At 40.9% G+C, this 16,922-nt stretch overlaps 2 protein-coding genes across 2 annotated transcripts in view; one reads left to right on the top strand and one right to left on the bottom strand.

Annotated features, from left to right (window-relative positions):
• The window catches only part of Rfx6 (regulatory factor X6), a 43,540-nt gene extending 37,108 nt beyond the window's left edge, over positions 1 to 6,432 (top strand). Inside the window, exons 16-19 of the mRNA XM_051175621.1 lie at positions 557 to 763; positions 2,093 to 2,605; positions 3,337 to 3,549; positions 6,230 to 6,432. Coding sequence (XP_051031578.1) covers positions 557 to 763; positions 2,093 to 2,605; positions 3,337 to 3,549; positions 6,230 to 6,405 — 1,109 coding nt within the window. The 3' untranslated portion in view covers positions 6,406 to 6,432. The remainder of the gene's footprint in view (positions 1 to 556; positions 764 to 2,092; positions 2,606 to 3,336; positions 3,550 to 6,229) is intronic.
• A 9,080-nt stretch (positions 6,433 to 15,512) lies between these two features.
• On the bottom strand, positions 15,513 to 15,806 carry LOC127215219 (small ubiquitin-related modifier 5). Its single transcript, XM_051175620.1, has one exon. It carries the CDS (start codon positions 15,804 to 15,806, stop codon positions 15,513 to 15,515), a length of 294 nt encoding a protein of 97 aa, XP_051031577.1.
• Between the last annotated feature and the right edge of the window lie 1,116 nt (positions 15,807 to 16,922).

Here is a 16,922-nt window from a genome sequence, read left to right as displayed (position 1 = left end):
GGGATTCATACTGTTTTCCTCCCAGTTCGGCACCATTGGCATCAAATCTGGACACTGATGTCCATTTAGACACAGCAGTGGAAGCTCCTCAGTGGAAACTGGACGCTTACACAACTTAAGTGCTCAATTTCTGAGACTTTAGATGAAGTTAGAGAAGCACCTGCCATAACCTGCGCGCGCGCGCACACACGCACGCACGCACGCACGTGCGCAAAATTCTTGTAATGCAAAACAACACATGTAGCAATGGCTGGTAGAAATACAACAGGAGATCAGAGAAGGAAGGCTAGCCAGTTTCAAGTGAGAAGCCTTCATTTTGAAGCCCAGAATGGATTGTTCAGTGCCCTTCAGAACATACCTGCCCACAAATACTCAACTAACAAACTCGGCACCATAAATACCAAAGTCTTCAGCCTGTTTTCCTGTGGAATATGTCATGCAGGAGTTTCCTCATCCATTACTCAGCCAAGATCCACTTTCAATGTCTTTTGCTTGGGTTTGTCAACCAAGAGTATTTCATAATCCCATCTTTGTCACTTTAAAATAACATTTGCAGATGCCAGTAAAGCTGCCTTCATGGCTTCTCCGAGCTCGTGCTTTCTGGCCAACCGTAATAAGGGCAGCCCACTTTCTGGTGACACTGTGAAGAATGAACGCCACGTGGAGACATCCTACATCCCTCTGCCTTCCAGCCAGCCTGGAGCCATACCCCCTGCTCTGCACCCATTCCCAGCTGAGGACCCTGAGAACATGCCACTCACAGGTACGCCGAGCCAAGAAGCGAGAAAGCCCCTTACCCTTGCAGAGCCCCCCCCCCCCGAAAAAAGGAATTAAAAAAAATAAAAAACCTCTTTGCTCCCACTCCTCCCTCCTTCGCGCCTCTCCCTCACCCTTCTTTCCTCTTAGTGGCACCGGGAGCTGCAATGTCACGCAGTGCTCCTTTGGCCCAGTCAGTCTTACTTACAAATGTTCGTTGCAATGAGTCATTGGTCTTTTTCCAGGCCTTTGGTTTCTGGTACTCCATAATGCCAGGCCCTCACCAAAATGCTCAGATATCCTGCCAGTGCCCTGAGTCATGGAGATCCTGTGGGTATCATTCTACAGGACCTGTCCCTTCAAGTGCTCCAGCAGGACATAGATGGGGTAGATGCTAGGGTGGGCCAACCCAAGGCCCTGGATGTCGACTGTGCCCCAAACCCCGCCTTTGCAGGAAAATGAATTCTCAGTGATGTGAACTAAATGTCTGAGAATATTTTAAATCTGCTTACTGGCTCATGGGCTTTTTAAAAAGTTCCATTTAAACATGAATTCCCTGGGCATAGAATTTTAAGATTAGAAATGCCTAACAATGCCAAGGTTTAGTTATACCAAAGGAAAACCCCGGAGTTGAGACAACTGTAAATCCCAGGGTCACTAGTGTCTCCAGATGTCCCTGAAACAATGGGCAGTGATGTCACTGCATTTTTTATTGTTAAAGATTAAATAATTTGGTTTCTTGTTATGGTACAGTGTGGGCATCACAGTCCTTTACCCTTCCTACTTGTGAGTTCTTCTTCTTCTTCTTCTTCTTCTTCTTCTTCTTCTTCTTCTTCTTCTCCTTCTTCTTATTCTTATTCTTATTCTTATTCTTTTAATTAAAAATATTTTCACCAGCCTGGTCTACAAAGAGAGAGTTCCAGGACAAGCCAAGGCTACACATGGAAACCCTGTCTCAAAAAAAAACGAACAAACATACAAAAACCACCACAACAACAACAACAAAAATCACAAGATTTTTTTCATATAGTGTATTCTGATCATGTTCTTCTCCCTCCTCCCAGATTATCCCAGATCCTCCCCACCTCCCACCCTGTGAGAAAATGAAACAATCACAGGTTTTTACTCTTACCAACTCCGAGTTACCAACGACTGTGAAATACAGCTGTGTTGTGTTGTTGTGAATATATGTGTACACATATATTCTCTAGTTCAGTTCTTTACAATAAGTAAAAATTACTAAGTTGGAACAAAGGGCACATTAATATATCATTTGGACACTTTTAAACCATGATCCTATCTACTTACATAGAATGCTCTCACTCTTTTGTTCCAGGTCCAATAGAGCTTTCACAGAGTGCTGGCCATCTGATGACGCCACCTATTTCTCCAGCCATGGCAAGCCGAGGGAGCGTCATTAACCAAGGGCCAATGGCAGGCAGACCGCCAAGTGTGGGCTCAGTTTTATCAGTTCCAACACAATGCTCAACATATCCAGAGCCAATTTATCCTACCCTGCCTCCAGCCAACCACGATTTCTATGGGACCAACTCCAACTATCAGACTGTGTTTAGGACACAGTCTCACGCTGCATCAAGCCTCTATACTCATCGTGTAGAGCATGGGCGATGCGTGGCCTGGGCTGAACAACAGCTTTCTAGAGACTTCTTCAGTGGCAGTTGTGCTGGGTCCCCATATAATTCCAGGCCACCTTCCAGCTACGGACCATCCACACATGCGCAAGAGACACATGGCATGCAGTTTTTCAGCACAGGAAGCTTCAATGTCCTGAGTAATGCAGGAGCTGGCAGCTGCCAAGGGGCACCATTGCCTTCTAACTCTCCTAATGGTATATAACTTTTAATGACATTTTTTTTCTGGCTTTTGAGAAGGCAGTAGAGCGATCTGATTACTGAGTTTCACCTCTGCTGAGTATCATGCCACCCAGTAAAAACTGTAAAAATCATGGAACCTTAGCTCTTGTAAAATGTGTCTGCCACTTCCAAACATATCCCTTCATTCTTGTGGATTTATCATACATGATTTAAAAAACAGTCAAAACGTATGTGATATGCATAGAAATAAGGATATTCTTTCCTTTGATAATATTTTCAATGGAAACTGTGTCTTCCAAGAGAACTAACAGCCCATTTTAAAGACTGGCTCTAAAATCAATATTCCCTGTTTGGTTAAAAACAAAACACCCAAAGTTAAGGAGACTGAAAGACCTCTGAGGTTATTAAACGTTTAAAAAGACTTTCTCCTAAGTGTAGGTCAGTCTTCTCCCAGAAACACGATTTTTGTGTCTTTCTTCATAGACATACTTTATAAATTTAGACAAAGAAAATATGACAAAGATATGGTCAGCCTCAAAATGAATAATATGTCAGTTACCTTTTAACGCAAAAATATAATAGTAAACCAAACTATGCAACAATGTAAGTCCAGCTCTGAAGTTAATAGTAGAAATGAGATTGACCATTCGACATTTTTAGGACTATATCCAGCTACATTGCTGTTTTGCCTTTCCTGTGATTCATTTAGAAGCAAACAGAATATTCTCAACCTGTTCTGTTCTAGGATACTATGGACACAATATTAACTACTCAGAGGCTCACAGGCTCGGGTCGATGGTAAACCAACATGTTTCTGTCATCAGCAGCGTTCGCTCCCTGCCTCCCTACAGTGACATCCACGATCCACTTAACATTCTAGATGACAGCAGCCGGAAACCGGGCAACTCGTTTTATCCAGACACATCCTCTCCGGTTGTATGTCGGACTCCCGTAGTAGGTAAATTGTTTTCATAGCCATGGAAAGCATTTTAAGAAGTGACAAACTTCAGATGCACAGAATGACCCAGGGGGAATGTCCGGGTGAGCTAGGCATGTGTGGCCCTACTGTAATTTGTCATTGGATCTGAAGTCATGTTTTTGTGTTTGAGTAAAGAGTAAATTTCCATTTCTCATTCTCTATATGATTAGCCCACCTGATTTAAGATCTGTTACTCCTTCTGAAAAATAATAATTTATGTTTACTATGTATAAAAATTTAATATAGCCTGTCAAAAGCATTCTAAGTGGTAGTGAACTCTGTGAGACCAGAAATGATGCATTTTCCTCATTCCTTTATGACTATCATCGGACTCACTAGGAAGAGTCAAGCATTATCTTTAGAACCCATAATTGCTACCTGGAGTGTTTACAAAAGTGTATCCTGTGATGGGGGCAGCCAGTATTCTAGTATTCTCTCTCTCTCTGTCTCTGTCTCTGTCTCTCTCTGTCTCTCTGTCTCTCTCTCTCTCTCTCTCTGTCCTCTCTCTGTGTCTGTAAAATAAGATTGAATACCCTGGCAGAAAATGTTGCTATTTTTATTGTTCTGCAACATGTAATTCAAGTCAAAGTGAGCAAATCAGTGTGCCTGCTGTGAAGTCTTCCAGCTGCTTCTCCTAACCTGAGCCTCATCTCTGAAGGGACTAGCTACACCTCCCAGGGGGCTGCACAGCAGGAACTTGGCAAATCAGTGGGTGGTAAGAGAGTGCAAACTAATCCAGTGACTTCCAGGCTTGGCCCCAATGGCAGAATCTGTGACCTATGAAGCCGCCAAATTAACAACCTTAAATCTATACATACATTTCATCTACTTTAATTAGTAAGTTATTTCTGATAGCATAGGCTTTGAACCTAAAAATCTATGAATACATTTAGTTTGGAAAATTAATGATGAAGTATCCCAGGGAAAGTATGCACTCATCAAGTATCAAAAGGAGAGTGTTAATATGTATATGAGAATCTGAAGTCTTCAATGGAATTGATTTTAACACCAGTGTAAGTGAAGGGCATGTGACACCCAATAGAAGCACTGGGAAAATGACATAAATTCCATCTCTCATCACTCAGTGTACTTTTCCAATAATTCAATAGGAAGTACTTCTTCCCTTCCCGTGGCCATCACAAATGTGCCCTGAGTGGTCTAGCTGCTCATCTCCTGCTATCTGCTAATAGTCATTGCTTCTGGGTTACTCTAATGAAGCAGAAAATTCCACTTCAGGAGGTTTCCTCACCACCGGACTAAAATGTGCCTCGTTGCTATTGTTACTATTAGTGCTGTTTGCTTGTAGAGATAATGGAAGCTTTGATGGAGCATGGCCGGGAACTAGGGTGGATGCTAAGCCTTAGCTGTCAGAGCTGGCTCCTGAGCAGACTGCAAACTGGATTTCAGAGTGCAAGAGGAAGGGGGATGAATGATCAAGCACAGTGGAGCCTGGGACTCATCGGATCTTCTTTAGTTATAAAGCCTGAACCTTAGAGACAGAGAACACAATCATTGCCTTCACAACGAGAAGGCATCAACCGTGCCAGCCGGATGTAGACCTCTTGAATGTGTTAATGAAGATTTTAGAGCAACTGTATGTAAGATGCTAGGTTTGAGGGTACTGAGGCAATCGGGACATGGTTTCTGCTTGGAAGAAGTTGATGTTCTACACAGGGCAGAGTGAGGCCATGAATATGCAAATGTATTCATAGGCTTTCTGTCATATTTGGAATCTGGATATATATATATATACATATATATGTGTATATGTATATATATATATATATACATATATATATATATATAGTGAAAGTAGACATTGGGATTCATTGGGCAGGGGGAAAACCAGCTGGAGAGGTAAGGGAGTTTGAGAAAGGCCAGTGGGGGGGGGGAAGGGGGGGATAAATCAGAATAAGTATAAAGACCATAGATAAAACCCATTACTTGAAATATTAACCTAAAGTAATTTGTTAAACGATAACTTTAGCATCTCTGAAGTGTGTAAAGTGGCAGCTGGGAAAGTGGGAGCTCCTTGAGACAGGTGTCGGGAGTAGAATTCAGAGGCAGGAGCATTGACTTTAAGAGCTGGGGCAATCCAGAAGCACTGCTAAGATGGGATGCGGGGAGATCTAGACTGAAGAAACAGTTACTACAGAGCCTCCGGAATCCAAAAAAAAGTTTCCTATTTCTGTGAGCAGAAAGAAAATCGATGTGCCTTGAGCGGGTTAACGAGGGAGCGAGCAGAGCAAAGAAAATGTAAAAAGTCGGTTCGTGGAGGATTTTATGAGTCACGGTGACTGGGTTCTGCTCTTAGAGTGTACTAAGTCATGGCTGTCTGTAAAAAGGAGTAGGAAGCGCTTTGCACACCAGTGAGATCTTTCTAGCTCTTCTCCGGAGGGTGAGAGAATGAAGCACGTGTGAGAACATGAGTCTGCCACGCTGGTCTGGAAGCAATGGTGACTGGAGGTGCAGACAGGAAGTAGAGGACAACAAATGGGAAAAGTAGAAGAAAAGATTAGTGTTTTGGTGAATCATGCATACTCACATTTAAATCAGCTGATTTTCGCTAAATGCAAAACAAAGCAAAACCTGAAGAGGTTCAAAGTGAGTGGCTCTGTGCCAATCTGTTTTCAATTGTTGGTTATATTTTCCCTTCTAGCTCCCAACTTGCAAACCCAGATTCCTCCGTCTTCATCCCAGTGTATGTATGGAACTTCCAACCAGTATCCAGTGCAAGATAACCTGGACTCAAATGGAGCAAGCAACAGAGAAATGGTGTCCACTTTACCACCCATCAACACCGTGTTTATGGGGACAGCAGCTGGAGGCTCTTAAGTGAGCAATGTGGAATGTAGCTGGGACTCAAAAATCTCTGTCGCATCGATGCCATTATCCACCCCCAGCGGCCACGAGAGCAAAGACGGTGGAGGCAAAGTAGGCACAGAGGCTGAGTGTGTTTTTGAGACCGCTGATACTTTGGACAACTCCATGGTAAATGGAGACGCTTGCATTGCACACAAAGAGGCTACAATGTGAAGTCATTATTAATCATAACTTCAGACACTGTCAAAGGAAGCCAGTGGAAATCTGAAGATGCCAATATTGCAAAGATGTAATATTTTACTTTCTAACCTATTGAGGAATCTCTCTGTTCCTTCATCTCTGGTTTCTAAAACAAGAAAATATATTCAATGCCTTCACAATATCTTTAATTTATTGGGCTCTCCTAATCATTGTTTACTTTCACTTATTTGACAAAAAAGTCAAATGTCTATGTTCTACCTCCTGTGGAAATGTTTACAAGGTCAAGATTTAAGCGTAGACCAAAGTGACTTGACCTTCTCTCCCTGTGCATTAGTGTGGTGATTCCTGTTACATAGCAGTGTTCCAATTCTATGTAACTGAATAGAAATGATAAACACTTTCCTTCTTTATTTAAAATGATGTAAGGAAATAAAAAAGAATGTATGGAAGCATTTTCAAAGGTGTGATTGCTCTTGGGATTGGTTCTGTTCCTGAAGAACATGGGACTTGCAGGCCGAAGTAAAATGGAAGAAAAAATAATAATAATAAAGCTTGCTACTTAAGACTCTATAATTCAAGAGTGTCTGTGTGTCAGACCATGCCTATACATGTTAAGAAATTAGACTTTGGCTCTTCCTTTTCCTTTTGATTAAAAGCAGTTGTTTATTAAGTACCTTGGGAAAAAAAACTGGGAAGAAATTGGAATTCAGGGACCATCTGTTTGCAAAGCCTAATTCAGAAGTGAATTATGGGTAAGCTGATGCAACTGACCATCTATCTACATATGTTTTGTTTTCTTTTCCATATGCTGTGACTGTGAGGTTTGTGGCCTATACTAGAAGACTTCCATTAACTATAAAGAATTTGTTATAATCTTCTAATGATAGACATCATACTCTCTGTGTAGAGAATTGGGTTAAGATATTAAGCTTCAGGTACATCATAAGATTTTATAGTATCAAATATCCATGATATATCATGCTGTAGTTTGGTAAAAAAATAAACTGTTGAATTGTTTCCAACAAGAAATCAATAATCACTTGTAGACTTGGGCTATTGCTACCATTTTCTTAGTAACATGTTCACTTAGTGCATATCATATGATCGAATGAACAAGTAGAGAAAGTTTGCAGTATTAGGAAATAATGAGAAATGCAAAGCTAGATGTTCTATTCCTTCCAATAATGACTGGATGCTCAAGACAATTTGAAACATTTTTTTTTGTAGCACAAATTCTAATTAGTCTTAACAACAAAATGTGTAATCATATATTAGGTGACAAATACTGAAAGATCAGAGAAGCAGAGCAGCCAGCCACTAATTCTTATCTCTACTGAATCCTTGGACCAAATGAGTGGTCCTGTCTTTAGGAATCCTCAGACTGAATGCAATGAGCTCCTGTCTCCTCCAGCCTTATTTTCCTCTCTTGGCACCAGCCATATCACTCCAGTCTCTACCTCCCTCATGCTGGGATTACAGGCATGTGACTCCCAAGTACTGGAATTAAAGGTGTGAGCCACCACTGCCTGGCTCTGTTTCTCTTTTAGAATGCATCAATCCCATGTAGCCCAGGGGGTCTTGAACTAACAGAGATCTGCTTGCCTCTGCTGGGATTAAATGTGTGTGCCACCACTGCCTGACCTCTATGGCTAAACAGTGGCTAGCTCCTCACTCTGATCTTCAGGCAAGTTACATTTACTATAGCACAAACAAAATATCTGTGTGGCTCTCCTGGGAACATTATTGAAATTGTGCATTATTCATTATAAAGAAGTAGCCATTCAAACTATGCTTACATGAAATGCAAAATTAAGGTTATAAATCCAAGTTTTAAATGCTACACTTATACCAAAACTCTTAGGGTTTTTCTTTTCAAATTGTGCATAATTGTGACTACTGTTAAAGACAGGTAAATATTTCAGTTGATTCAGTGAATCCTTAGAATAATTTTAAGATCAAGAACATATGCTATAGCTACAAAAAAACAAAACAAAACAAAAACCAGAGCTGTGTCTTCTATACTGAATCACAGATCAGAACAGAGCTGGTTTAGTCTCCTCTCTCGGGATAGTTTTGCATTAGGAAAAATCAGAGATCTCTCTAGTTATATTCTCACAAGTATATTTTCCAATAAAAGTGGGGAGCTTTTGGACTTTAAAGACAATGACACCTGTAGTGCAGAAAACAAATCTCTTTTTCCTGCTTTAAGAAAGGAGAATCCAGAAGATGATGAAAGCCCCATCCAATGAGAGCCACGGAAGCAGGGTTTCCACTGTGCTTTAAGGGACTAGTGCATCGGTATCTAGTGCTGGGATAAGAGCTGTGAATATCTGGTGATGTATGGGGTAGATTTCTACACCAGGGGACTGTCCTCTTCAAAAAACAGGAAGACGCCTATGGATAAAGGGGATAAAGTTGTCCCCAAAACTTTGCCCAGTAGGTTTTCATATTAGACAGCCTCTAACCAACTCAGGTATCTTTTAAAGAAAGGCGACTATAACAACACAGTCCAAGAGACAAGCCAGCAGAGGCAGAGTGGGAGGAGAGGCTACGTTCTGAAGGAGGGTGGCAATGTGTGGACTCTTCCAATGGGACAATGACAGGACAGGTCCCTAGACCTGTCAGGGACAAATGAAACGACACAATGGCCAGTACTCCTGGGCCCATGGCATTTGCCCTCCAAGTCCTTGCTGGATGCATCCTCTGTTCAGGGTACAGCTGCCCCAATGGCACTTTCAATCCCCTACAGCGTGGTAGTCATCTGCCGTTCAAGTTGATTAGCGGTGAATTTTAGGCCGATACACTTGATTTTTGATCAACTGAATCTGTTCTCATATGAATACAATCCACAACAATAGGATAAACAAATGCTCTTATGCTTTTTTAATTTTAGTTTATTATTAACTGATAATACAAAAAGATGAAAGCTGGAGACGTTAAAGGGATACAACATGATAAGGTCTCTTTATATATATATTATTCACCAACCTCAGTCAGGCTAAACGTGTGTGTGTGTGTGTGTGTGTGTGTGTGTTAATAGGTAGATAATACACCATTACTGATTATTGATGGTAAGAATTTTCAGACCTTCTTTTAGCTCCCCTCACCTGAGTACTGGGGATTGAACTAAGGGCCAAGCATGTGTGAAACAAGTTTTCCTACTAGGCTACATCTCTAACATTTCTTTCAGCTTCTTGAATTTCTCCTCCTCCTCTTCTTCATGTTAAAAGTATGTTTCCCCTGCCAGTCTGGTCCCACAGGCACGCCAAACCCAAATATCACACAGAGATGCTGTATTAGATATAATTCTGTTGGCCTGTTACTGGCATTAATTATTGGCTAGCTCTGTCTTAAATATTAACTCATTTCTATTCATCTAAGTATTTCCATGTGGTCCCATCTTACTGGAGAGAGACCCCCCGCATTCTTCTCCACCCTCCATCTTGAATCTCCTCCCTACCACTTCCGGAATCCTCCTTGTCTCCTAGTCCCACCTATCTTGCTTTCCCATTGGCCAACAGTGCTTTATTCATTAACCAATACAGGAAACATATTTACAGAACGGCATCTCCCATCAGTATATCCATGGGCACCTGTACCTGTCTGTGTGAAGGTGTTCATGTCCGTGTTTGGGTGCGTGTGTAGGGAGTAGAGGTTGACGTTGGGTGTCTTTATCATCCTCCACTTGGAGCTTTGGAGAAGATCTCTCTTTGAACCACAGGTTCACCGATTGGTTAGACTGGCTGGCCAGCCAGTTCCGGGGATCCTTCTGTCTCTGCTTCCTCAGCACTGGGATCACCCATTCTCACCACTTTTTATGCGTGGGCTGGGGATCAAACTAGGTCCTCATGTTTTCTGGCCAGTACTCTGCCACCTGATCCACCTCGTCATCCCCTGTATTCCCTTTTCTACATCCACAAATTCAATCTCATAGTACTTCTCTTGGGAAAAAAATAAATTTGCATAACAAAGAGAAATATATATTGCTGCATTCAAAGGACATCTTCTTGCATTGTTGGTATGATTTTAATCCCAAAGCTGAAAGTAACTGAAGATCCCAAACCAAGATCTCTTGGTGTAATGCTGAGATTTTGCGTCTTTTCTTGGTAGCCATGGAACCTCCAAGGAAGCAGTGCACCCATTTACAAAAGTGAAAAATTAACCACTCAATATGATATCTGCTCTAAAGCAAAGAGAAACTATTCCTTTTATTAGGTAAAAAACAAGGGTGCTGTTCTTACCAATCAATACTCACAGTGAGGGTCAGAGATTTACAGCCTTCAAGCATCTTTAAACACACTGAAGCAAATATGAGCTTCGTAGGCAGTTTGTTAATCAGCATTTGTCATTTGGATTTGTGTACTTTAGCTTATTAATGCTCTGCACATGACCTCTATGGAAAATAAAACTGTTCCTGTATTCTAGATTACCCAGTGGCAGGGTCTCTTGTCTTTGTATTTGTGGATGTGAGGGGATGTGATGTGTTTGTGCTGGTTGACACATGAGCAGTTTTGTCAGTCATTATTCACTGTGTGGACACCTTTGCCACTCTTAACATGTATTTTAACTTTCTGCTGTTCGAAGAAACCACTTAGAACCTAGACACTGTACCAGGGAGCGACACTTGCTGTGTTTTCACAGTATCGGAGTTGTCACTTGCCCGGGGAGTATAGATCAAGCCAGCAGAGAAAGCCCTCTGAGGATAAACCTCCCCCCAGAGAAAGAAACAGGCCCTGGCACAGCTAGCTGTGTTGCTATCGTGTGTGGCTGTTCTCTAAGGAATACAAGGGCAAAGTGGCTAGGAACTGAGGTAAATCCTGAGCTGCTCCTCTCCAAGCTAATCTTCGGCACAACTTCAATGCTAAGAGGTGTGGCCTAGTGTGGTGCCTATGAGGCTTGTGCTGTGCTTTCTTCAGCTGAGTCAGCAAGTCTTCATCCGGGAGGGAGCAAGATGTACCAGGATGTCGTGGCCGCACCCAAAGCGTTACTAACAAAACCAGCTTCCCAAGTCCCAGACTGGCCCCTTCAAATGTAAAGAAATGAGTTCCCGAGTTCTCGTTAAGAGAGAAAGCCAAAATGGATGCAAAAATATGATTTTAGGGTAGGACCAACACACACAGCACTTTGTTTTTGTTAATTTTTAGGTTAACATACAAAAATGGGGTTCACTGCCGTATTTTTATGTATGTGTATTATTTAGTTTAAAACATGACAGAGTTCAGCAGATCTGCACTAGGGGTTTCATTAGTGTGTTAGAAGTTAGACAACTTAGCTTCTGATGCTCTCCTGCAAAATGAGATAGTTGAGCTATTCAGCTCTGCACTGCAGTTCCGGACATGCCCAGGTTCTGTCAGCACAGGCTGTCACTATCGATATTATTCTAAGCTCATAGAGTCAGTCAGCACACGCCGTTCTTCTTTGTCTTTATGTGAAATGTAGACTACCTTCTTGCTAGAGTTCCCTAGCAAGAGACTCCAAATAAGAATGTCACATACGAATAAAAGAAAATGCAAAATCTAGTAAATCATTAACATCTAAACAGAAATTTTGCAGAAAGCAACCATCACGGGGTAAAATGTGGCTTCATCGTTAGACATAAAAATAAAATTACAAACAATATGTTAAACAATTTGCTTTTACACATAGTCTATTGATATCATTAATAATATTCATTTTCCTTTATTAATCAGCAGTCCTACAAGGGGCTGTGTCAATGTTTATTTCATTCTGGTGGTTTTCCTTTTCCATAGGTCTGCAATAGACACTAACAGCATTAAATTTTTAGTGAAAAGTTCTACAAGTTAGGAAATACTTTTCATTTTCAAAGTCGATTAGTTTATATTAAAAAAATGTAACTGGTTAATCCAGATGGGAAAAGAGAGGTTGGAGGAGTAGAAGGAGATGGAACCATAATCAGGATATATTATGTGAGAGAAAAAAAATCTATTTTCAGTAAGAGGAAAATATATAAAATGAATAATTTAAATTGACAATCAGAATTTGTTCATGTGTTGGACATTTCTAATGTCTTTTCTAACTATAAAGTTAACAAGATGTGCTCTGTCCTTTTTTCACTGTTATAAGGGAAATCTTTGCCAAAACCATTCTCCCAATCCACTAAGCTGGATGTCAACAGACATTGCTCAACTGCATCCCCACCCCAGGGGTGTTCTGCAGGCTCCTCTATGTGCACACCCTGGACATGTATGAATCCCCTGTGGGTGTTCTTCAGACTTCTCTATGTGCACACCCTGGACATGTATGAATCCCCCATGGGTGTTCTTCAGACTCCTCTATGTGCACACTTTTGGATCACATCCCATCATGTGGCCGTTGATGTTGTGATGCTGTGGAAGCAACGATCCTGAGGTCATGTTAAATCTCCCTGCTGCACCCTTTTCTGGGAATTCTATTACTGTGTATTCCTGAGCTCACTCACCTTCTACACAGACCAGGGTGGAATCTCGTTGCTTGTCAGGCTGATATTTTCACGCAGGACTCCATCATTTCTTCCGTCACCTCTGGGGGAATCCATCTTAAGTACAAATCATGCCTCCACCTAAGGTCCTTCACTGGTTCCCCTTTGACCTTAGAAGAACACCCACACTTGTGTGTAAGCTTTCCCATAACTTCCCTACTTGGCACACTATTGATTAATGTAATGTGTGCGGCTTGAGGGAATTTGTCTGCAATTTGGTTTTTACGGGAGTTTTAGACAGCAAAGGGAATCACTCTATTTTGGACTTGCATTGCACTATGTTTTGTGGATCAGCTTAGGAAGTGTTGGGATGGGAAAGATAAATGGTCAATAAAGCCAGACATACTTATAAAAATCAATATCTATACTATCTATATGATATTTTAAGACATCTGATGCAAGCAACATAAAAGAAAATATTTTAATGGAAACTTCAAGCTCAATTCAAAGTCTTTCTTATGTGAAGCAAACTGATATTGAGAAGTGAGTCAGACCTGGACATAAAGACCAACACTAGACATAATTGAAGCCGAGATGAGAAAGTTCATACATGAGAATTCGATAAGCTCTGTAAAGTTTTTTCTTCTTCCATAAGGCACAAGCCTCTCTTGAGCCTGGAGGATCCTTGTTTAACCTTCTAGACAGATGCTGTCTTCTCTAAATCTGTCCTGAAACCCCAAAGCCTCCCCTGCATACTCCCTGTACAATCCCGTGGTAGGTATACATACTAAACAAATGTGTGCCTTCCCTCAGAAGACAGATGTTAGGGCGTTCACTGGAACATTATTCTTGCTAGCATGATATTGATACATTAAATTGAGATTAATAAATACATGTGTTGTGGAATAATTTTTTTAACTATGCAGAAATATGTTGCGTTTAATTATGTTGAGATGTGTTGCTGTTTATCCTTGCCTGCCTAAAGTATCTGATTGGTCTAATATAAAAAGTTAAATGGCCAATAACAAGGGAAGAGATACAGGTGGGACTTATGGACAGAGAGATGAGAGGCCAGTCGGACAGACATGGAGGAAGAAGAAAAGTACAGAATTAAAGAAAGGTAAAAAGCCCCCAGAGAAAAATGTAGATAAATAGGAATAGGCTAAACTAAGTTAAAAGAGCTAATGGGACAAGCCTAAGCTAAGGCTGAGCATTCTTAATTTATTTAATAAGCCTCCATGTTTTTATTTTGGAGCTGGTTAGTGGCTTAAAGAAACTGTAACTACATAAATGGAGTTTTAAAAGAACAAGTATGAACGCAATGTCACACTATAATTCAAGAAAGTAGTAATGATACCTATTCTTAATAATAAATTATGTTGACAAAATATAGTTCAGAAGAATAAATTTTAATAGCTATATATGTTTAAAAACAAAAATGTTATTTATAAGCGAACATGTTATAAAAGCACAAACATGAGATTGGGTTGTATACGAGTATACATAGTCATGCACACATACATACATACACACATATGTACAGTTATCTTCAGGATAATTATTACTTCTGAGAGAGAAGAGGAGATGGGAAGTTAACTCGGTAGTTAAGAACACACACTAAGTACTATCCCTTCAGAGGACTGAAATTTGGTTCTGAGCACCCATGTTAAATGGTTCACAACCATCTGTAACTCCAGCTGCAGGGAAATCAGGCACCTAAGGATTCTACTGGCACCTGCAATCATATTAACATACACATGATTAAAAGTAACAAAATAAATACCTTTTAAGAAGAAAGAAAGGCAAAAGAGAAAGGAGAGGAATGAGACCAAATGGAGAGATTAATTTTATATGTGAAACACCTTGGTTCTAAAAAAGTGAAGCAAGTTTACAATAAGTTAAAATGTTTCATATTATTTTTTGCACAAATAACTTTATTATTAACTGCTGGTGAAAATTAGAGCATATCTGGGCTCGTCTGACAAGACTGGCGAAGGCAGCTTCACTGAAGAGAAAGCATCAAGAGACTGCTGAGTTCCAGCCGGATCTGTCATCTTGACTCCAAACCCGGTCTCCCGCTCTTGGTCCAGATCCTCAGGTCTTAGGAGCAGCTTCAAGCTGAGGAGAGGTGTTTTTCCACAGTTCAGTTCCCTGAAAACTTCCATCTTCCACTGAAAATCACAGGCCCGGTGTGAAGCAGCCACATGCCGGATTTCCTGACCGATTGGATGGTATAGGAAAGTTCCAACTGATACTGAGAAGCGTAGCTTCAGGGGCATATGTGAATTTTAGAAGAGGAAGCTGAGGTCTGATCACCAAAATCAGCACAATAAAAACCACCAATAATGACTATTGATCGCTAGAACTCAGATCGCCAGATGTTCTAGAGATGGAGTGCCAGTATTCAATTTTCACTGTGAATACCACATTACAAAAGAACCTTAAAAAAATAAAAATAAATAAAACACTATTGAGGGGAAAGAGGAATTACGCAGAATATCTAAACCGTTGAATGGCCGCCGATTTGTTCCTGATAAACTTCAATCATGTCTTCCTCCTCCATCTCCAGCTCCTCTGGAGTGTGGCTATCAGCAATCCTCTGACCTTCATAGAGAAACTTCAGGGAGTTGGATGGGACACCCTGTCTTTGACAATACGATTCTTTGAGTTTCTTGAGTTGCGTTGTCATCCTCACTTTGAAGTGTATCTCACTGCCATCCTGTGCAATCACTTTGACTGTAATAACTTTATCCTCTAAAATCTCACTTGAAGGTTTTGCCTCCCGGTCAGACATGGCAACCAATGGATCATTTCCCCAGAAGCTCTCCATAGCAGCCGCCTGCGGCAGAGTAGAACTTCTGGAGTTTACAGATCCGACTCTTCACGACAGCCCACGCTGTGGTTGGAGAGACTTCCTGTACACTTGTGTCACTTCCGGGTTCCAGAAGGTTAGCATCCATAACCATTGTGGGGGAGGGGCTGTGGCAGCAGATAGGCAGACTGAAAGCAGTCCCTCATTTCAATCCACAGGAAAGAGACAGAGAGAGCTCTAGCTCATATTATCTTAAGTTAGCATTGAAAAGCAAGCAATAAAACAGGAGAGCCTGATCAATTTTAAAATTAAAACTTCGCCTATATGGTTGGACAATGTAGCAGTGAATGGAACAGAATTACTGCTTTTAAGAGTTAGAGAAGTGAAATCCCATTAACCATGTTTGTCTCTCTAGAGAGATCAGTTAGGCAGTGATTAATCGTTCTTAGCAAAAATGGAGAATGTTTTTCCTAATTACAGTAGAAAAGATGCTTAGAAATTAAAAAAAAAAAGAAATCCCACATACAATGAATCACTCATAAATAAAGCCTACATACATAATTTTATACACACACACAAAAATGTCCATGTGGATGCATGATTTTTTTAACACATCTGTGTACATATTGCTATATTCTTACTACTTCTGAACCTTTCTGTATTAGATAGATGATTCTGACAACTTGTTGGTAACTGTATAGTCTCTTCATGTGAGTATATTATAATAACTAATTCCCAACTACTGTATCTCCCCACCACACATATGCCTTCAAAAGAGTCTCACTACTTAGCTCAGGCTGGTCTTGGACTCACAGTCCTCCTTTAAAGAAGGGAAGGAAGCTGAAGACTTCCAAATGCTGGGATTATAGGTAAGAAACAATCACACCTGGCCAATTGTTGGTGTTGGGGGTGGGGGGTCGGCATGGCTACAGGTCAATGACAACTGTCTTAGGATACATTTACTGTCAACTTGACACAGTCTAGAATCTCCTGAAAATGGAGTCTTACTCAAGTAATTACCTTTATCAGGTTGAGCTGTGGGTGTGCCTGTGAGAGTTTGCCTTGATTGGTATAGGCCAGCACAGCCCACTGTGAGTG

Source organism: Phodopus roborovskii, unplaced genomic scaffold (assembly GCF_943737965.1).
Source record: "Phodopus roborovskii unplaced genomic scaffold, PHOROB, whole genome shotgun sequence".
NCBI lineage: Eukaryota > Metazoa > Chordata > Mammalia > Rodentia > Cricetidae > Phodopus > Phodopus roborovskii.
Note: the sequence above shows the minus strand (reverse complement) of the source record. Positions and strands in the feature narration are given on the sequence as shown.